Here is a 19,508-nt window from a genome sequence, read left to right on the forward strand (position 1 = left end):
GAAACCCTGTCTCGAAAAACAAACAAACAAACACAAACAAACACAAACAAACAAAAAGAACTGCTTTTATTTCATGTCTATATGTGATAGGTGCACAGAGTTGTTTCCATTTCTCAGAAGAGTGGTGATCAGGCTGAGAGCCCAGCACTCCAACTGCTTCCTGAGGGGTACCTCCCTGCGTCAAGGGGTGACTGTTCAGACAGGTGGCCTTAGCGCTCCTTTCATGCCATCTCCAGTGCAGACCCCAAGGTGACAGGACTGCTCTGCCCTGTGTGGGGACCTGATGTGCTTTCATATTTGTGAGACTAAGCACCAGCCCCGTCCTGAGGAGCAGTGCTGTTTCTTGGGGTTGGCCTGAGCCTAAGTCAAGGCTGAGACAAAGTGGCTTTGCTTCCTCTTCATTGCCTGAAGGCCTGAGGCCCCTGTAGGGTGAGAGTGGTTTTCTGAGGTTCCCCCAGGTCAGCCTAGCTGATTTATGGGCCTGCTGCTTACAACATACATAACTAGGTGCTAAGGCACCCCAGGAGAGGGTTATCTTAGCTTCAGGGAATCAGTCGGCTTCCTGGAGTAGGTGACCACTCAGTTTTGAAACAGTAGTAAGAACTAAGATTTTGGAAGGAAGGGAAGTACCCCAGGTAGAGGTAGGTGTATATATATATATATATTTTGGGGGGAGGGCAGCTGTTGTTGAGGCAGCTTCACCTAGTGGAGCCTGGGTCCTGATGCTTCCCCTTCTGCTGTGTTCTTTGTACAGATGTGCACCACCACGTCTAGCTAGAAATAGTTTTTGTAAGGGTCAAAAGATCATCGTTGTTGGCTGGCGGGGTGGAGCTGTGGGCCAGGAGGCACAGCAGAACCCAGGTTGTCTTAAAGTGATCTTACCTAGAAAGGAGCCGTTAAAGGAACTTTCCCAAGTGGAAAGCCGGTCATTGTCCTTTAGCAGGCAGGGTGCAGCCAGGAGAGGAGACAATGGTGGAGGCTGGCCTCCCAGGGGCCTGCTGCTGGAAAAGGCAGGGGTGAGGGAAACTTGGGATAGCTAGGTGGACCCAGGGACGCAGCTGGCCTCGAGGTAACAACTGGGCTGCAGCTGGGGAGATACGGAATGTCCAGGAGGAGAGGGGAGAAGCCAGGGAGCTAGCTGCTTAGCCTGAGAAGAGGCTGGTAGAGAGGTCAGGACACTAGCTTCGGTCTTGAAGAAGGAGAGGTATGTGGCTGTGAGCTCTGAGAGGCGAAGGAGAGGATCCAGCAAGATCACCTGGTCTGGGCTAGCAGCACTGAGGTGTTAGCTTGAGTACTCAAGGTGAGAAGTTCGAAACCAAAGGCAGGCCTCAGGCTCTGGGCAGGATTGTGAGAGGATAACGGGTCAAGGTCAAGAAGAGTTCTGCAGGCCTGTCCTGAGGCTTATGGAGAGAGGTGATGGTGAGGAAGCACCACCTGTTTAACCCTGACATTCTCATACTTATAACCTTGACTGCTGGGAAACTGAGAAAGTAGAGGAGATGAGGAGATGGCTGGCAAAGACTGGTACAGGTGCAGGAGTTTGTAGGCCAGTTGTCTGTGCTGCATTGAAGCTGGTGGGCTGAGGTGTGCAGGATGCTGTGCCCTGGGGACATCAGCTATTCAGCAGGTCAGGTGACCATGCAGAGACAGTGACTCCACCCTTGTGCCACCCTTCCCTCCTCGAAGCTCACCTCCTTTTTGTCTTTGCAGTCCCCATCCTGTGAAGCCCCTCAGTGCTGCCCCTGTGGAGGCTAGCCCTGACAGGAAACAGCCCCGCACCAGCCTGAGCTCAGCCCTGAGCAGTGGACTGGAGAAGCTCAAAACTGTCACATCTGGCAGCATCCAGTCTGTGGTTCCAGCATCTCAGCTTGGCCCAACTGTGGACACCAAGAGGCTGAAGGTGAGGCCCAGCAAGGTGTTAGGAGGCACCCCAGAGAACAGGTGGTACGGTGGGGAGGGGCCGAGTGAGGTGCGAAGGGCAGAGCAGGCAGCTGGTAGTTCCCATGCCACAGCTCTGAAGTGGGGAGGCTATCCATCTTTGGCTTTAGGGATGGGCTGCTGCAGAGCTTGGGGTTCTACAGTGGAGAAACAGGTTTTGGTGGGCTAGCTGGTGGAAAGTCTGGGCCTCCCTTTCTTAGTTCCATCTTGTCTGGCCATAGGAATCTGCTGTGCTGGACCAGTCAGCCAAGTACTATCACCTGACTCATGATGAGCTCATTGGCCTGCTCCTGCAGCGTGAGTGTGAGCTGAGCCTGAGAGACAAGTATGTCCAGGAGCTGGAGATCTACATTGACCAACTGCTAGTGAGGATCAGGGAGACCTCACCCACGCTGCTGCAGATCTCCCCTGCCCCCCCCAAGTAACCCTTCCCTCCATCCCTGGAGGGTTGGTGAGGGCCCGGTGTAGCACAGCCTGCTCTCATGGTCACTCTCTGCTCCCCTCCCCATCCTGCCTCTGCTGGGGTTGCTGGAAGGGGCCCATTTGAACTCCCACTAGAGCCCTGGGTCTTTCCTACCTGCCCATTCCACACTAGTAGCTTTGGGGCCCCTCAGAGAATTGGAACAAGGATGTCAGCTGTCGAGATGGAGCAGGAGTGAGCTGTGGGTTCTGGGGTGAGCTGTGGTATCTAGGGCAACACTGCGCCAGCACAGATTTAAATCACCCCATGGGGTTGGTCAGTTGTTTCTTCTTGGCCGATCCTAATCTCCATTTCCCTCCAGCACCTGGAAGTCCTCCTGGTATTGACTGGGACTGGGTTGGGGACCAAGCTGCTTGTTTGTCTGTGCGCTGTAGACAACCTTGTGCCTGTACCCTAAGAGTAGGGAGCCTGTGTGTTTTAGTCTTCTCTCTCTCTCTGTCTGGGGCTGTGTGTGGAGCATGTATACAGGGTGGTGGTGGTGGTGGTGGTGGTGGTAGTGGTAGTGGTGGTGGTGGTGGTGGTGTGTCTTTGTGGTCTTCAGCTGCTCCCTGCTGTTCTTCAGACCCTCCCACTCCATGTCTCAGTGGTGATGGGTGGTGGGGCTGGGTGCAGGGAGGATGACTCCTTGCTCCTGAGGTTCTCCCTACCTCCCTAACATGAGACCCCCCCCAGGTTGGGGCTTTGGGCTGCTCGTGTTATGGGGATCAGGACTCCATGTCTGTTGTTACCACTTGTCCAGATGCCAAAACTGTGCTGCTGTGAGGTCAGACCTTTTGGAAACCAACTAAAATGTGCCTTTTGTGGGTGAGGACAAGAGCCTCTGGATGTAGACCACTCTGGCTATGGTGTCCCCTCCCTCCTATTGAGCACATGAAAATGGCTGTTAGGGTCCTGAAAGGGGAATGTGGACCAGGCTTTTTGCTTCCCTAAGAAGTACCTCAGCTAAGGTTCTGGCCAACCTGCTGCCACCTCCCAAGTCTTCTTCCCACCTCCTGCTCCTTCCTTGACCCCCATTCAGAGCATCCTGGGATAAAAACTAGTGCACAGTAAGCCTGGGGCTACCCTGCATCTATATTGTGTCTGGCCTTGAGTCCCAGCTGTGCTGGACCAGAGGGCATGTCTGGGAAGTGGGAGGCTTCACTCTGCCTTAGACACCTGTACTTAGGAAATGCCTTGCGGCTCTCCAGCTGTTCTGTAAGCTGCCATGCAGCCTCCCTCTTGCTTACCAACCCCTTCTGTCTTTCCTGACTTGGCTGAAGTGCATTTTGAAGCCAAGTATTAACCCTGCGGTCCAGCTTCTTGTTTGCTTGTGAATAAAGCAGGTCTCCCCATGGCATCTGCAGGGGTCCTTGGCGGCTGTGCATTAGCAAAAAGTATGTGTGAAGGAGGTGAGCTGCTGAAAAAAAGATGCTTTGGGCCGGGTGGAAAAGCAACAACTGTTTCTTCATGGCAGGGTCATGAGTTCACTCAGAACACCTCAGGAGGTATGCTCTGTGGAGGTCAGTCTTCTGCCAGCATAGAGCAGACAAACCCAGCAACGGGCCCCCACAGTGCAGTTACCAACTCTAGGTCAACTCGGAAATGAAGAAAGTAGCCACCAGTTTCCAGGTTTTTGACCACATGGTGGGGGGTCATTGGGCGTTGGAGAGAGCCTCTTGAGGAAGTGAGTTCCTCTGCTAGGCATGCCTCTGAGCTCATTTGGTTCCAGCCCTGTCCCTTGTCCTTTGCCCGTCCCTGCTGTTTGGTCTTCCTGGGTGGCCAGGGCAGGGGTGTCTTAGGAGAGGTTCTGAGCTGAAGCCAGGGTTTTGCTGTGTCTGCTCCATACCACACATTGCAGAGTGCGGCTGGCGGACAGTGAGCAGGCGCAGTTCTGCTCTGCCGTTGGTCTTCCTAGTTGAAACTCCTGTCTATAAAGAGCTTGTTCTTCATGTTTTGAGCACTTTATGAAGAATAAAAAGTTCGTGTACCACAGCTGGCCTGGTGTGTTCCTGTTTTGAAATGAGCAGGTGAAGGGGGCTGCCTGTGGGCCAAGGCAGTGCTGCCTGGAGTGCCCTGTTCACTGGGCACGGACCACGGGCATAAATTCAGTGAGTGCCGTAGGGGAAGAAAGAGGGCAAAACTTGTGATTTCTGTTCTGAAGCCACAGAGTTTAGTAAGAGGAGGTAGGATACAAACCAAAAACAAAAACGGTTCTTTGGTCAGTCATGGTCTCTCCCCAGCTTTAGGGTCATTTGTGAGTTCTGTTCCTGGTGGCTCAGCTATGAGCGAGTGGATGAGCACTTGGGCCACCTATTGCTCATGCAGTGTCCAGGACAGAAGGGACACCTCAACCTGAACCCCATCCTGAGATGGAGGCTTCCCTAGAATCGAGTAGTTTTGTCCTGGGAGACCAGCATCTCCCCACCCGTCTATGCCCAGGCCAGCTCATCAACCAGATAAGTAAGCTGGGACTACAGTGGCCATCCCGCACCATTCTGCAGAAGTATGTGTTTATTACCGGGGTGCTCTGCAGCTCCCAGTGAATCCCTCTTGCTGGTCCTTGATAATTAGGTTTGGGAGGGAACTTCCTTGAGTCAAAAAAAAAAAAAAAAAAAGGTGTGTGTGTGTCTCAGGATGCTTAAGTCACTCAATACATCTGAGTTCCTAGTGTGGGTCCTCCTATACCTGCCTTGAAGATTTATCCAACCAAAATCACCCCCCCCACCCACACACACCATTAGAAATATAGTTAAGCCCACAGTTGGTCTGCTAGCTGACACCTATAATTCCAGGACTTGGGAGGCAGAGGAAGAAGGATCACAAGTTTGAGGGGAGCCTGTGCTACATAGTTCCAGGCTAGCCTGAGCTACATGGAACTAGGCAGAACAGAGTGTCACGTGGTTACAGAATCCTGAAGCGGATTTTGTGGAAGTAGAGTGATGGAATCGATGAATGCTCAAGCAGAGCCTAGAAAGAGAACTGCATCGAACCATGGTAAAAGCATGAGTAGAATGTCCAAGGGTCATAGTAGCTCGAGCAGGGCTTGTTTAAGAGAGTGGCAGAGTGACAGAATGGCTGGAGGCAGGGTTATGATAGAAGACACGGCAGGAAAAGCCCGCAGTGCGACTCCTTGCTGAAGGCCTTCTGAATTAACCCCACTCTGCCTGGAGTCCTTGTCTATTTGATCCCTGGTCAGGCCCGCGTTTGTTGGACGTTCCTAGTCCTAAAATTCAGGGCCGCGAGTATACCCGCACCTGCACACATTCCTAAGATTGCCGGAGCCTGCTGCTTTGGCGGCTGGAACCGAAACCAGGTCTGCGTGGGTGCAGCTCTCCGCAGTCTCGGGTTGTCAGGCTCAGAGCTGAGGAAAACTACACTCCCCACAAAGCCCTGCGCGCCCTTCTTGCTGCGGTTGCTCACGGCCAATAGGGAGAGGCAACTGTGGCGGGGGCCGAGGAGGGACATTTTAAAAGGGCTGGAGATTGCGGGCGTCAGTGGCCATGGCGGATACAGCGACCACAACCTCGGCGGCGGCGGCCAGTCCTGCAAACGCTTCCACCGATGCTCCCCCTTTCCAGCTGGGCAAGCCTCGCTTCCAGCAGGTGAGGCCCGGGCTGCGGCCCGCGGGTGGGAAGGAGGTACAGGGGAGGGGGTCGAGCCAAGTCTCTTGCAAAGTCACTTCAGCCCGAGGGTCTCCAACCCGCGGCCACCAGAGCCTACAGCTAGTGCGGGGACCTCGGCTGCAGCCGCTCTTTTCCCATTGGTCAACCGGATGGGCGAGGTCTCCCACCCTGGCTTCTTATTGGCGGGTGGTGCAGTCACTCCTCGGATACCCCTGCCCTGCCACGGCCCCCGTCCGCGTCGCGCGGTGATTGGCCACGCGGGTCGCGGGTCCCGGGTCCGAGTGGCTCTGAAGGGTCACTCTGGCAAGTGCGCCTTAGGCGCAAAGTTCCAGTCCTGTGCTGCCTGGGTAGGTGGTGTGGCCGGGACGCTTCTCAACTTCTTCCCGAGTGGGACTGACCTTCCTTGTGAGCTGTGGGACAGACGTGGGGGGAAAACTCCCTGGTCACGCCCCACGGTCACGCTCCGGGTCCTTGACCTCCAGCAGGGTGCTACGTGCACCCCAGAATGGGACCGCGTGTACGGGTGCAGCGACCCGGTCCCTATCCCCAGGTCGGGGCTTCAGTGATGAGACCAGCGGGCCTCCGACTGCGCTCTGCGAGGATGCTGCTGGGTCGCGGGAGAGAGCCGGGCGCGGGGAAACGCTGTGTCATCCTCGGGAGCCGCCGCGCTCCTCCCGAGGGTCCCGAGCGTGCCCTAACCCCGCACTCGTTGCTCCCTGGCGCCGCGCAGCGCTGGCCCCCCATCCACACCCGCTTGAGCTCTTCGGGGTGCACCGTGACTGTGGTTAGCCTAACCCCGGGACGCACAAACCTAGGGACAACTCGGCCATGGAACCGGAGATCCAGGTCTGTGAGCCAGGGACCTGTGGGCACAGTTCCAATGCCGCAGACCCTCCGGCTGCTTCCAGAGCTAAAGTGAGCCTGGCCTTGCCAGGAGTAGGGGTAGGGTAGCAGATGTGCTAGAGAGAACTTTGAAGGAAAAAGTGAAATGCTACAAAGGTGGGGTGCAGTGGCTCTTTTAGAGGGGGGTGGGCGTGAAGGTGAGATTGGGTCCAAATTCAGCTCCCCGACTTCACTGAGCTGAGCTTTCTGAGAATGTGTCCCTAGAGTTTTTAAATGGGACTTGATTTCTTTTAAAAATAGACTGTCTCAGCATGGAGGAATCTGGAGAGACTTAATGCCTCAGCTAGTGTAAATGCCTCCTATGGCGACGCGGTTAGGGGTGCCTATGCCTGGCCTTGAGTGACTCTCCATTTGTCTCCACCCGCCATTCTGCTCATCCTTCAGCCAGGCAGGCACACTCCCCCCCCCCCCCCCCCTGCTGGGAAACACTTGCTGTCTTTGGAACTACCACCCCGTGGTCCTATCAGAACACCAAACTCCCTCCCGCACTGCACCCGCAGTGGGAATCTCGCAGCTTACTCTTCGGTAGTATTCCCTGTGGCCTTCGACTCTGAGAAAAGGGGTTGATCTTACCCCGGGGCAGTTAGGCTTTCATAACATGCCCTGAGTAAGGTTTTCTTCCCCTGGTGTCTGGTATCTGGGCGGCACTTGGGACATCTATTTACTCAACAGACATTACTGAGTACCTTTTATTGGCTTTCTGCACTGGGCTATTTGCTCTGATCGCTAGTACAGTGAGTGTGTTTGAGGAGGGTTAGTATCTGCAGCCCTTCAGATCCGTCACCTCTAGAAGTGAAGTATGCGGTAACCTCTGCGGAGGCTCCCACTGCTGGCAGCAGAGTGGCCTGAGAAGAACGGGCGCTCAGTGGATCTGATTCATGCATGCTGAGAACTTCTCTTTCCTCCACATCTGCCCCTCCCTCTGCAAACAGCTCAGCGTGCCGCAAGTGCTGGAGTCATAAACCTAGATTCTATACTTCCTAGCCCCTTCAGTCCAGCCAGAGCTGTGATAGCGTCTCCCCAACAAGTCTTATAGCTGCCCTGTCCAAGGCTAAGTCAGACTCTGTCGTCTATTCCTTGGGCCAATATGGGAGCCCCTGACAGGTCCCCGGCTTCCAGTTCTGCTCTGGCCTTCTTCCAATCCTTCCCCTTTCTCTAAGGCAGACTCCCAGCAATGCGGGTCTGATCAGGTGATTCCCATACAGGCAGCATCCTTAAACACCCTGCAGTGGTTTTCTCGACTTTTGAGATACAGACTTCGAATCTGAAGGGACCCAAAGTGCTGCAGGGCCTACTCTGGAACACTTGACTCTCCACTTGCACCCTTCTTTCCACCACACTGGTTTTTTGTTTGTTTTTGTTTTGTTTTGTTTTTTTCCCCAGCCCTCAGACCTATCCTGTTCCCTCCTGTGCCCGGGTCATCCCCTGGAACATCTCTTGTCCCAGCTCTCAACCCTGCCCCTCCCTCGCCCCCCCATCCCTGCATTATCCACAAATCATTGTTTCCTCGAAGGAGCCACATGCCCCTGGCTTCTTTATTACCACGTTTCCACTTTTGATCGTATACTCCATGGGTCAGGGATTGTGCCTACCTTGTGGTGGTGTTCCCCTCTGCTGTGAGGTTATCACATTAGCATAGTGTCTGGTGGCCGAAGGATGTCACAGAGCTTTATGAGTGAGTGAGGCTCTGCAGTGGGGTTTGTGGAATTGAATGGAATTGACTTACTGGTCTGTGATTGCAACGATTGGCCACATTTTATCTAAATTGTCCTTTAGGAATCTTGTAAAATGGCAACATTGTTTCACTCTTTAAGAGGTAATTCTAGACAGTTTTCCCTTCTGCCTGTGGATCAAGATGTAGAGCTCTCAGCTCCTTCTCCAGCACCATGTCTGCCTGCACGCCAGGGTGTCCTGCCATGACGATAATGGATTAAACCTCTGAACTGTAAGCCAGCCCCCCCCCCTAAAAAAGAGGTAATTCTAAAGGCACAGTAGTTTGTTACATATATTCTGAGTAGGCAGGGTCCTTCAGGGGCTGCCCTCTAAACTCTATGTAGCTGAGGATGACCTTGGATATCTGATCCTCCTGTCTCTACCTCCTTGCCTGGGCCCAGTCATCTTCATCCGGGTCCTGGGTCTTGTTCTCAGTGTTTGGCACACAGTAGGTGTCTAATGACTGCTGATAATAGCCTTCACTGGCCTGGCAGATGTCTGCGGACAGTGGTTCATTAACCATGGTCCATTCCCAGAGCCCACTCAGAGAGCAACCTCAGATCTCTTCCTAGTTATTCTCAGCTTCCCCCCACCCCAGAGTCTCATGAAGTCCATATTGTCCTCAATCTTACCATGTAGTCAAGGATGACCCTGAACTTCTGATCTGTCTACCTCCACATCTGTAGTGCAGGGATTACAGACATTCAACACCGCACCTAGTTTTATGGGGTGCTGGGGACCAAGCCCACGGCCTTGTGCATGCTAGGCAAACATTCTATCAACTGAGCTACATCCCTAGTGCTTTTAGTAGAATTGGGAACTGAGGTCTTCCTTTCTCTCTGGAAGCCCTTCCTTCTCTGCTCCAGTTCTCTCTATGAAGGAGGGGAGGTGGAGGGGTGGGACTGAGCAGGATCAGCGTGTAGAGAAGGATGATGGATGGGTTTTGTCCATGGCTATTTTTCTCTCCATAAGATGATGCTGGTGGCCAAGCATCTGCCCCTGGGTCCTCTGCAAGAGCAGCAGCGTCTTAACCACTGAGCCATCTCTCCAGCCCTCATTATTTCTTAACACCATGAGTCACGTCACATTTCCTGATTGTTAACTGCTTTTTGAAATTGTTGATTTGTTTGAATCACACTCCTTGTCAGTCCCACTCTTGCTCAAACGCCTTCCCTGTGAGAGATGGGAACAATGCCTACCCCTGCTCCTAAAGCCCCAAAGACAAACTGAGGTGTGATTCCACCAGAGTTCACTCTGGGGAACCAATAAGTGTGTGAGGCTGACTTCCAGAGCATGGGCGGCTCTGAAGCTGCCACACTGGAAGATCCGCACCCGGCACAGATGAGTGCCTTCCCCATGGCTGTGGAGGTGGGGCTTCCTCCCCTCATCTTTCCCCATCTGTCCCCCCTAATCTGAGGCCATGTGCAATGAGGACAGAGCTGCATGTGACTGTTGGGAAGAGCAGTGACTGGACACACCAGTCCCTGCTGTTCCTTCTGTGATGTCCACACTCAGCCCTGAGGGACTTCTTCAGGTAGTCAGAGCTGATCTGATGATGGTGGTGGCAGCTTGGCTGGGAGGATAGTCCTGTACGACACCCACACACCACAGTCTCGTGTGATGGCTTTGGAGATGGCGTCTGCCTGTGTAGCCCAGCTTGGCGTAGGACTTGCACCCCCCCCCCAGCCTCCTGAAGAGTGATTTGCCTGTACAGTATGTGGTAACTTTCACATTCCTTCTGCTTACTGGTTCACTCTCTCCTCTTCTCATATATGTTGCAGAAACTGGGATGTTTCTCTTGTAGAATCCCCTTCATAAAGATTTGGCTGGTTGCATCTCTGTGGTGCTGTTTGGCCTGTTCCTTGGTCCTGTTGTTTTTCTGTTTTGTTTTGTTTTTTTTTCTGCCTTGTTTTTAAATGCTATCCCACATTCCTAGCAAAAGAGGACAGCTCGCCTCCCAGGGCCTCTGAGACCTGCCTGTCTTTCTTCCCTCTCCTCTTCTGTTTTCAGTTTCTTTAAAAAAAAGAAAAAAAAAAGTTTGAAACTGGGCATCGTGACCCATGCTTTTGATCTCAGCACTTGGGAGGCAGAGGCAGGCATATCTCTGCGAGTTCAAGGCCAGCCTGGTCTAAATAGTGAGTTGTAAGACAGCCAGAGCTACATAGTGAGACCCTGCCTCTGAGGGGAAAAAGGTCTGTCTATACATTGGGGGACTGGAGAGATGCCCCAATGGTTAAGAGTGTGGACTGCTCTTAAAGAGAACCTGAGGAGAGGCACGCACAATGCTCCAGGCACGGGAAAAGCATGCGCGGGACCGGGGCTCGACCTGCTGCCTTGACCCAGGAGCAGAGGGCTGAGTGAGCGGACGGGAACGCACAAACAGCCTCGGAGGGACAGAGAAATGGATGAGATCTACATGAACAACCTGGACGAGAGTGGGAGAAATGAAGGGCAAGGTTTGAGGGAAGGGAGGCTTGGGGGAGCAGGAGATCCCAGCAGGATCAGGAACAGAAAGGGAGAACAAGGAATGGTAGACCATGATAAAAGAAGACCACATGAGAACAGGAATAGGCAGAGTGCTGGAGAGGTCCCCTGAGGTCCACAGTGATGCATCCTCTGTAGACTGCTGGCAGTGGTCGAGAGAAAGCCTGATCTGACCTAGTCTGGTGATCAGATGGCCAAACACCCTGACGGTTGGGCTGGAACTCTCATCCAGTGACTGACGGAAGTGGATGCAGAGATCCTCAGCCAGGCCACAGGTGGAGCTCCCTGTGTCCAGTTGTCAAGAAGGAGGAGGGACTGTGGGAGCGTGAATTGTTGAGCCTAGGATTGGAAAAAGCACGGGGACGAAAGTCCAGATGAACAGAAGCACATGAATTGTGAACCAAAGGCTGTGGAGCCCCCAGCTGGAGCAGGCCCTCTGGATAGGTGAGACAGTTGAATAGCTTGAACTGTTTGGGAGGCACCCAGGCAGTGGGACCTAGACCTGTCCTTAGTGCATGAGCTGGCTGTTTGGAACCTTGGGCTTACACAGGGACACTTTGCTCAGCCTGGAAGGAGGGGACTGGACCTGCCTGTACTGAATCCACCAGTTTTAAATGAGTCCCCAGTGTCTTGGTCCTGGAGGACATGGGAATGGAGGGGAGGGGCTGGGGTGAAGGTGGAGGTGGGGGCGGGAGGGGGGAGGATGGGGGAACCCATGGCTGATGTGTAAAATTAAAGCACAAATATAATAAAAAAAGGGGGGAACCAAAAACAAAAAAAGAGAGAACCTGAGTTCTATTCCCAGCACCCATGTCAGGTGACTTAAGACAGCCTGTAGCCCCTGCTCCAGGAGATCTGACACCTCTGGCCCCCATTGGCACCTACACTCATGTGCACATACCTGCACACAGACACACAACTTATACAAAGTTAAAAAATAAAACTTTAATATATATACGTGTGTGTGTGTGTGTGTGTGTGTGTGTGTGTGTGTATCTTAGTCATATCCAGCCCCATTTTCCCCTCCCACTCACCCTGGACCCCACCAGACATGTTCCTCTCCTTCTCCCACCTTCATAGTCTCTTTTGATTTTAAAATCGCTGAGTGTAGTTAGTGCTGCCAGCATGGACATGGTTGTGGGCATTTCTCTGGGGTGACGTACCAGCAGCCACGACCTTACAGGACTCTCCATCCCCAGGAGTGATTAGCTGTTAATAGCTTCTTGTTAAGGGTGAGGACCCATGAGCCCCTCCTCCGTCCATGCCGGCATGTTGACTGGCTTGGTCTGTGTAGGAACCTGCAGTGGCTGTGCTCGTGAGTGTGGCAGCCATGTGTCCAGAAGACAGCATCTCGCAGCATTCTGCTCCGTCTGTGGAGCTCCTGCGTTCTTCTCCAGCCCCCTCCACAATGTTCCCTTCTCCTTTGCCTCAGCACCCCTCCCCAGTTCTTTTCTTCCCTTCAGACTCAGATACTGATTTGGCAAGTTGGGGCCCCAGAACAGAAAACAAGTACATAGGCCTCTTCCTGTCTGCCCTTCCATCTGCTCAGAATCACAGTTGTTGGTTTGTGTACTCCCCCACCCATGTCTTTTTATATTTCTCTTTTTTATGTGAATGGATGTTTTGTCTGCATGTGTGTCTTTGCACTGTGTTGTGCCTAGTACTCATGGAGGCCAGAAGAGGACATCAGATCCTTTGGGACCTATCTGGAGTTACAGACAGTTGTGATTTGCCATATGGGTGCAGGGAATCAAACCCCCATCATCTGGAAGAACAGCCAGTGCTCTTAACCACTGAACCATCTCTCCAGCCTGGTTTGTTCACTTCTTTAGTGTTCTTGCTCTTCAGAAATCTCACTTACCTGCTCAGACGCCTGGGGGTCGGTGCATATGCTGTGTGCTGGGCTGGGAGATGACCTGAACTAACAGGCCCAGGCTGCCTGTGGGATTCAGAGAGGCTTCGGGTGGCAAATTACACCCCTCACATCAAAGTTGAGAGGTTGATGTGGGCTGAATCGTGTGGCTGTGAGCCTATTTCTCATATAGCTTGGAATGAACTTCTAGAATCCTTTTATGAGCTGACTGTTGCCAAAAGTAGCTTTTGGGGGTTGTGCTGTGGAGGGGACCAACAACTCCCCAGAGCACTGGGTAGGTATATTTAAAAAAAAAATGCATCTTTTAATTACATATGTGCATGTGCTTGCCCATGTGAGTATAAGTTCCCCAGAGGGCCAGAAAAGGGCATCGGGTCCCCTGGAGCTGGAGTTATTGGTAGTTTTGAGCCACCCAGTGTAGGTGCTGGGAACTGAACTCAGGTTCTCTGGCAAAAGCAGTATTCATTCTCAATCTTTGAGCTATCTCCCTAGGCCTGGCTAGGTATCAAATAGATCCCGGTGTCTGAAGGCCACCCCAGACCAATAGAGTCAGCATCCTGGAGCTCTGGCCTGCCTGGGAAGTCCCAGGTGACGCATGAGGCTGATGCAGTGGAGATACCCTGGCTGCTCATAGACTCGGTGAAGGGTCCTGCCAAATGCCCACTAGCTCGGTCCTGTGCAAGTCCTTTCTGTAGAAGGGTGATTTAGAGGCCGAGGCTGGGACTGTCAGGTCTCTCAGGCCTTTCCTGGGCTGTACCTGGGAAGGGGGGCAGCTTGGGGTTGCAGAGCTGACTCACCTCACTTGTGAAGAGAAAGGGAAGGAATCAGTTTTGTTGACTCGTTCTTCAGTAAAGAAACAGGGGGAAAATGCCCTGTGTGATTGGGCAAAGATGGGGCTGAATGGGAGTGGTGGAGTATTGAGAAAGTAAAATGAAATCAGACTAAGAAAGTAAATCCATTCAACAGGCAGAGAGGGACAGGCACAGATAAAATGTTTTTTCTTCAGGGAAACAATGTATTTTGTTTGTTTGTTTTGAGACAGGGTTTTCCTGTGTAGCTCTGGCTGTCCTGAAACTTGCCCTGTAGACCAGGCTGCCCTCAAACTCACGAAGATCTGCCTTCCTCTGCCTCCCAAATGCTGGGATTAAATGCATGAGCCACCACCCCGCTGGAAACTATGTTTTTTGACAGAACTCAGAAACACTGTTTCTAACAAGAACTGAGGCCAGCAACTAAGTTCTGAAGCTATCAGCCTGCTCCTCCATTTTTCGTGTGTGTGAGTAGGTTTGTGTGTATGTATATGAATGTTTCTACATGTATGTCCCTGTGCATACACATGTGTGCACCTGCATGTAGAGGCCCGAGGCTGCTGTCAAGAATCATTCTCCATCATTCTTCTGTCTTACTCTTTGAGCTAGGGTTTCTCAATCAAACCCAGAGCCTGCCTGTATGGCTGGTCTTGCTTGCTAGGAATTCCCTATCTCTGCCTTCCAAGGCTGGAGTTACAAATGGATTACCACGCCCACCTAGCATACATGCTTGAAGGTGAGTGTCTTAACTGCAGATCCATCTCCCAATCCCCAAGAAATTCCACTCTTAAGGTCATGACAGCCATGGCCAGAAGTTTGCTGTTGTAGCAAGAATGAACGATGTGGTGCTGGAAAGATGGCTGAGCAGTTAAGAGTGCTTACTGCTCTGGTGGAGGACCCAGCTTCAGTTCCCAGCACTCATATGGCTACCCACAACCATCTGTAACTCCAGTTCCAGGGCATCCAAAGCCCTCTGGCCTCCTTGAGCATCTGTCCACGTGGGGTACACACATACATGCACATAAATGAACATATACACATATATGTATATATACTTAGAATAAAGCATGCATATTTTCCTTTTGTAGTGTCTCTCCTGTGGTAGGTAAGCATTTTACCCCTGGAGCCAGGTCGTCAGCCCCAACCTATTCTGATTATTTTATTTTATTTTATTTTATTTTATTTTATTTTATTTTATTTTATTTTATATAGCACTGAGGATCAAATCCTGAGCCTTAGACATGCTAGGCAAGTGCTCTCCCACTTAGCTACACCCCTAGCTCCCATGTATATTTTCAATTGGCAGATCCAAGCCACTTTGCTTTTCATAATCAACCCAAGCATTTAGTGGTCCTAATACTGAACACTGATCTTAACTTTGTAGTTTCCATGGAAACAAGACCCTGTGACCTGTCTCAGTCTGGACTTAGGTCAGCTCTTGTCCTGGCAACCTGGCTTTTCTGGGAGCGGTTGATGAGTGACTTCATCTCTATCTTAATATACCTTTAACAGACCTTCTGTGCTGAATGTTCTTGTCTTTTTCTGGCAGACACCCGACAGTTCCCCTGCTGTATAGCCTCCTTGTTGCAGTGAGTCAGTAGACTGACTGCCAGACTCAAGGGCACTCCTCTGGGGGAACGCAGGCTGTGTGCTTAGCATCCCAACTCAGGGCCCCTTTTGTGAGTCTCCAGCCTATATTTCTAAGCACTTACTGAAAAGATCTGGAACGGCCTTAACATATTTGAAATGTAATTGCTCAATACAGAATTTTTAGCTTCTCGATGACAATAGCATGCTTCTTGCTTTGGTTACCCTGGTCAATAGCCTTAGACTGTGATTAGAACACTAGGCATCCCATGAGTATTCTTCCTCAATATCTTGTGGTCAGTGAGCTTGGCTTTCCTCCAACTGCTGGCACAGTGTGGAGCACACAGGAGGTTCTTAGTAGGTAGTTCAACAGTGGATGAGAATCTGGGCATCAATTTCTGACCACAGCCTTTACCTTGGGCTCAGTGAACTATGCTACCTCTGGGCCCTAGCTCCTTTGACACGCCCACTGCTTTACCCCAGGAAGAAACAGGAAGAGATCTGGATGTCTCTGGGATGCTGTGGGACATCTTCTCTGAGCACTGATCATGGTGTTTTTAGCTCTTTGTTGGTTTATTTCTTTGCGGTCAGTTCTTGATGGCTCTGAGCAACTACAGGGAGTGTGCTTTCCCCGAGGCCTGGCTCAGCAGCTGTTTGCAGAGGTCTGCAGAGCAAAATGCTTTATCTGGAAAGCCCCCCCCCCCTCCCACACACACACAGACGCAGTGGCTGTGGTAGAGAGGGGGACAGGGAACCTTTGGAGGTTTGGACAGGATCAAGAGAGACCCCAGGGTGACTTCAGAAGGTGGAAGTGTCATCTGTGGTGTCTTCCAGAAGTCACATCACTTGGGCCATTCCCTTGAAGAGTCTCACCTGCACCCTCTGCTCATCCGCATCTCTATCTGTCTGTCCGTCTGTCTGTCTATCTATCTATCTATCTATCTATCTATCTATCTATCTATCTATCTATCCATCCATCCATCCATCCATCCATCCATCCATCCATCCATCTATCTATCTGCTATTCTTTCTAATCCTACCTTCATTTTGAAGCTGCACTGTCCTTTCAGGAAGCCTCAAGACCATTGGCTGCTTATCAGTTCACATTCATTGCATGTCAGGTGTGTCTGGGAGTAGAAACCAGGAGCCAGGGAGGAAGAGGAGGGACCATCTAAGCGCCGCCCCCAGTCTCCTCGAGCTTACCGTCAAGTGTATGTATTACTTGGGCAGGAGAGATGGCTAGGTGGTTAAGAGCACTTGCTGCTCTTGTCAAGGACCGGGGTTCTGTTCTCAGCACCACATGGTACCTCACAACTGTCTGTAACTCCAGTTCCAGGAGATCTGATCTCTCTTCTAGCCTCAGGCACCGGGCGTGCACATGGTACACATACATACACTCAGGCAAAGCACTCATACAGATAAAATAAAATAAAGGTTTTAAAAAAGAAAAATATTATTTAGCATACCAGCTTGTACTTTATATCCATTAAACGTAGAATAGTAACCACCTCCCCCGCCCCTTTTTTTAAAGCGGGGTCTCCCTGTGTAGCCCGGGCTGGCCTTAAACTTCTTAGGTACTTTTCTTCTTCTTGTGTAGGCTAACTGAAAGAGACCAGCCCTCCTTCCAGACTCCCAGTGCCGGGATCAAAGGTGTACACCACCACGCCTGGCTCTCTCTGTTCAAGTCCCTTTTCAGTTCTCGACTCAGGGGAGCCAGGGGCACTTGCAGCCACATTGTCTAGAGGTGACAGGCAGTCTGGAAACACAGCAGAGATACATGCCACTACTAAGGACATCTTTATTTATTATTTATTTATTTTTTATTTTTTGGTTTTTTGAGACAGGGTTTCTCTGTGTAGCTTTGGAGCCTGTCCTGGAACTCACTCTGTAGCCCAAGGCTGGCCCCGAACTCACAGAGATCCGCCTGCCTCTGCCTCCCGAGTCCCGGGATTAAAGGCGTGCACCACCACCGCCCAGCATAAGGACATCTTTAATCTGGGAGAAAATAAAACAATAGCCCCCGCTTGTCGGGTTTTGTAGCTACCCTGTACACCTAGGTATTTTCTTTTTGCCTCAGCTTGAGAATAGGTTACATTCATTCATCCCATTGTGTGCCAAGTGCCAGGACTCTGTAACTGTCACGTGGTCACTATGCTCGGGAGAGTTAACACAGATACGGTATTTTTTTATTGTTTTATTTTTTTTTATGTATATGGGTGTTTTTGTGCATATATGTCTGCACTGTTGGATGCCCTGGGACTGGAGTTATGGGTAGTTGGTAGCTACCATGTGGGTGCTGGGAACCAAATCCAGGCCCTCTGCGAGAGCAGCAAGTGCTCTTAACCTCTGAGCCATCTCCCCAGCGACTTTACCACTTTCTAGAACCACACAATATATTCTTACCCCTTCCCTGCCCCAGGCCTGGAACCAGCCACTTCTTAGGGGAAGACCCTGGTTCTTATAGGAACCGGATATCATCTGGGCCTTTCGTTCATCTGTTCCTATCCATGTGTCTTGAAGCTGTAGCTTCTTTGGTAGGGTACTTGCTTAGCATGGGTGATGCCCTGGATTCGATCCGTAGGACCATAAAAAGAAATCCATCCTCTCTCTGTCTTTACTTACCTCACTTCTGGCATACATTTTGTGAAACCATAATCATTTTTTATATCGTAGTTGTTACTTGAACATACGAGTTCACACAGTGTTCACACTTACGAAAAGTCAGTCCATTCATGAATGGTGCAGTGAGGATTCTCCTTGTATTCTTAGGATGAAATTTTGCCAGGACAGTGTGAATGAACATTGTGTCTGTATGTCTTTGTTTGTTTGTTTGTTTGTTTGTTTGTTTGTTTGTTTTTTCTGAGACAGGGGTTCTCTGTGTAGCTTTGGAGCCTGTCCTGGATCTTGCTCTGTAGACCAGGCTGGCCTCGAACTCACAGAGATCCGCCTGCCTCTGCTTCCCAAGTGCTGGGATTACAGGCATGCGCCACCACCGCCCGTGTGTCTGTATGTCTTAAGATGAGACTAGTTGCAACCACTTGGGCTGTGGGAGGTTAGGGAAGGACAACTGTGGCTTAGGAATGGTGCTGAGGCTTGTTCTGGTCTCTGCTCCGCACCAGAGGTAGGATCCAAGTAGTTGTGGGGGGGGCTGTCCCCATGTGGGCACGGCAGGCTGGCAAGAAACGCAAATGGAGAATAGGTTTGGAATGAGATCCTTGAGATACCTCAGGGACCTTGCAGGGCCTCCACTGGTAAGGGCAAGGATTGGAGTTACTGCAGTGTGTGCTGCCTCAGTAAGCACTGAGCGGGTGAGTGGCAGTCAGGCCTCTTTCCTTCACTGTGCAGAGAGTGGTACTTGGAGAGCTGTGGGACTTCAGGGAGGACTTTGGGGCCAAGCCCAGAGTGCAGTGAGGCATGAGCCTCCCTGCCTGCGTCTTGCCCCTTCATCCTTCAGCCAACACCCTCTCTTTCCCTGCTGAGCTCAGCCTTGCCCTATTGGTCCTCAGGCAGAAGGCCCAGCAGCCCTGCTGGTTGGCTCCCTTTCACTGTCCTTGAATGCCTGTGGCCTGCTTAGCACAAAGCCCTCCTTTCCCAGGGCCCCTGCTTCTGGGCCAGGCTGGCCCCTTGTTCTGAGCTTCACTGTGGCAACGGGGCAGTGAGGTGAAGGAGGGCCTGGGCTGTGAGTTGTGGCTGCCATGCTTGGGCTCTGCCTGTGGGGAGCTGCGCCCCGGAGGCAGAGCAGAACCTAGGAGAGGGGCCCTGTGAGGGACAGGCAAGCTTGATTTCTCTGGAGTTCCTGAGCAAGGAAGGTACCTATGTACCCAGGGATGCTTGGGTGTTTCAAAAGTGCCTAGACTAGATCTCAGCACAGTGGGAGGGAGGGGAAAACATGGGGGATACCTGGAGAAAAGGTTGGAGAAGTCCTGATACATCTTTTTTTTTTTTTTTAAAGATGTGTGTCTGTGCACATGTGAATGCAGGTACCCACAGAGGCCAAAAGAGGACATTGGATCCCCTGGATCTTAAGTTACAGACAGTTGTGAGCTACCTGATGTGGGTGCTGGAACCAAACTCAGGTTCTCCAAAGAACAGCAAGTGCTCTTAACGGCTGAGTCATC

General features: G+C 51.7%; 2 protein-coding genes across 4 annotated transcripts in view; both read left to right on the forward strand.

Moving 5' to 3' along the window:
- Rab11fip5 (RAB11 family interacting protein 5) overlaps window positions 1-4,390 on the forward strand; it is a 42,145-nt gene extending 37,755 nt beyond the window's left edge. For both annotated transcript variants that reach the window (XM_036180891.1, XM_036180892.1), the window contains 2 exons: window positions 1,711-1,900; window positions 2,160-4,390. In XM_036180891.1, coding sequence (XP_036036784.1) covers window positions 1,711-1,900; window positions 2,160-2,363 — 394 coding nt within the window. In that variant the 3' untranslated portion in view covers window positions 2,364-4,390. The remainder of the gene's footprint in view (window positions 1-1,710; window positions 1,901-2,159) is intronic.
- Window positions 4,391-5,831: 1,441 nt separating this feature from the next.
- The window catches only part of Sfxn5 (sideroflexin 5), a 118,383-nt gene continuing 104,706 nt past the window's right edge, over window positions 5,832-19,508 (forward strand). Inside the window, exon 1 of one of the 2 annotated variants that reach the window (XM_036182755.1) lies at window positions 5,832-6,000. In XM_036182755.1, the coding sequence (XP_036038648.1) occupies window positions 5,899-6,000 (102 nt within the window). In that variant the 5' untranslated portion in view covers window positions 5,832-5,898. The remainder of the gene's footprint in view (window positions 6,001-19,508) is intronic. The other variant, XM_036182754.1, reaches the window with a different exon arrangement.

Source organism: Onychomys torridus, chromosome 3 (genome assembly GCF_903995425.1).
Source record: "Onychomys torridus chromosome 3, mOncTor1.1, whole genome shotgun sequence".
NCBI classification, from domain to species: Eukaryota; Metazoa; Chordata; class Mammalia; order Rodentia; family Cricetidae; genus Onychomys; species Onychomys torridus.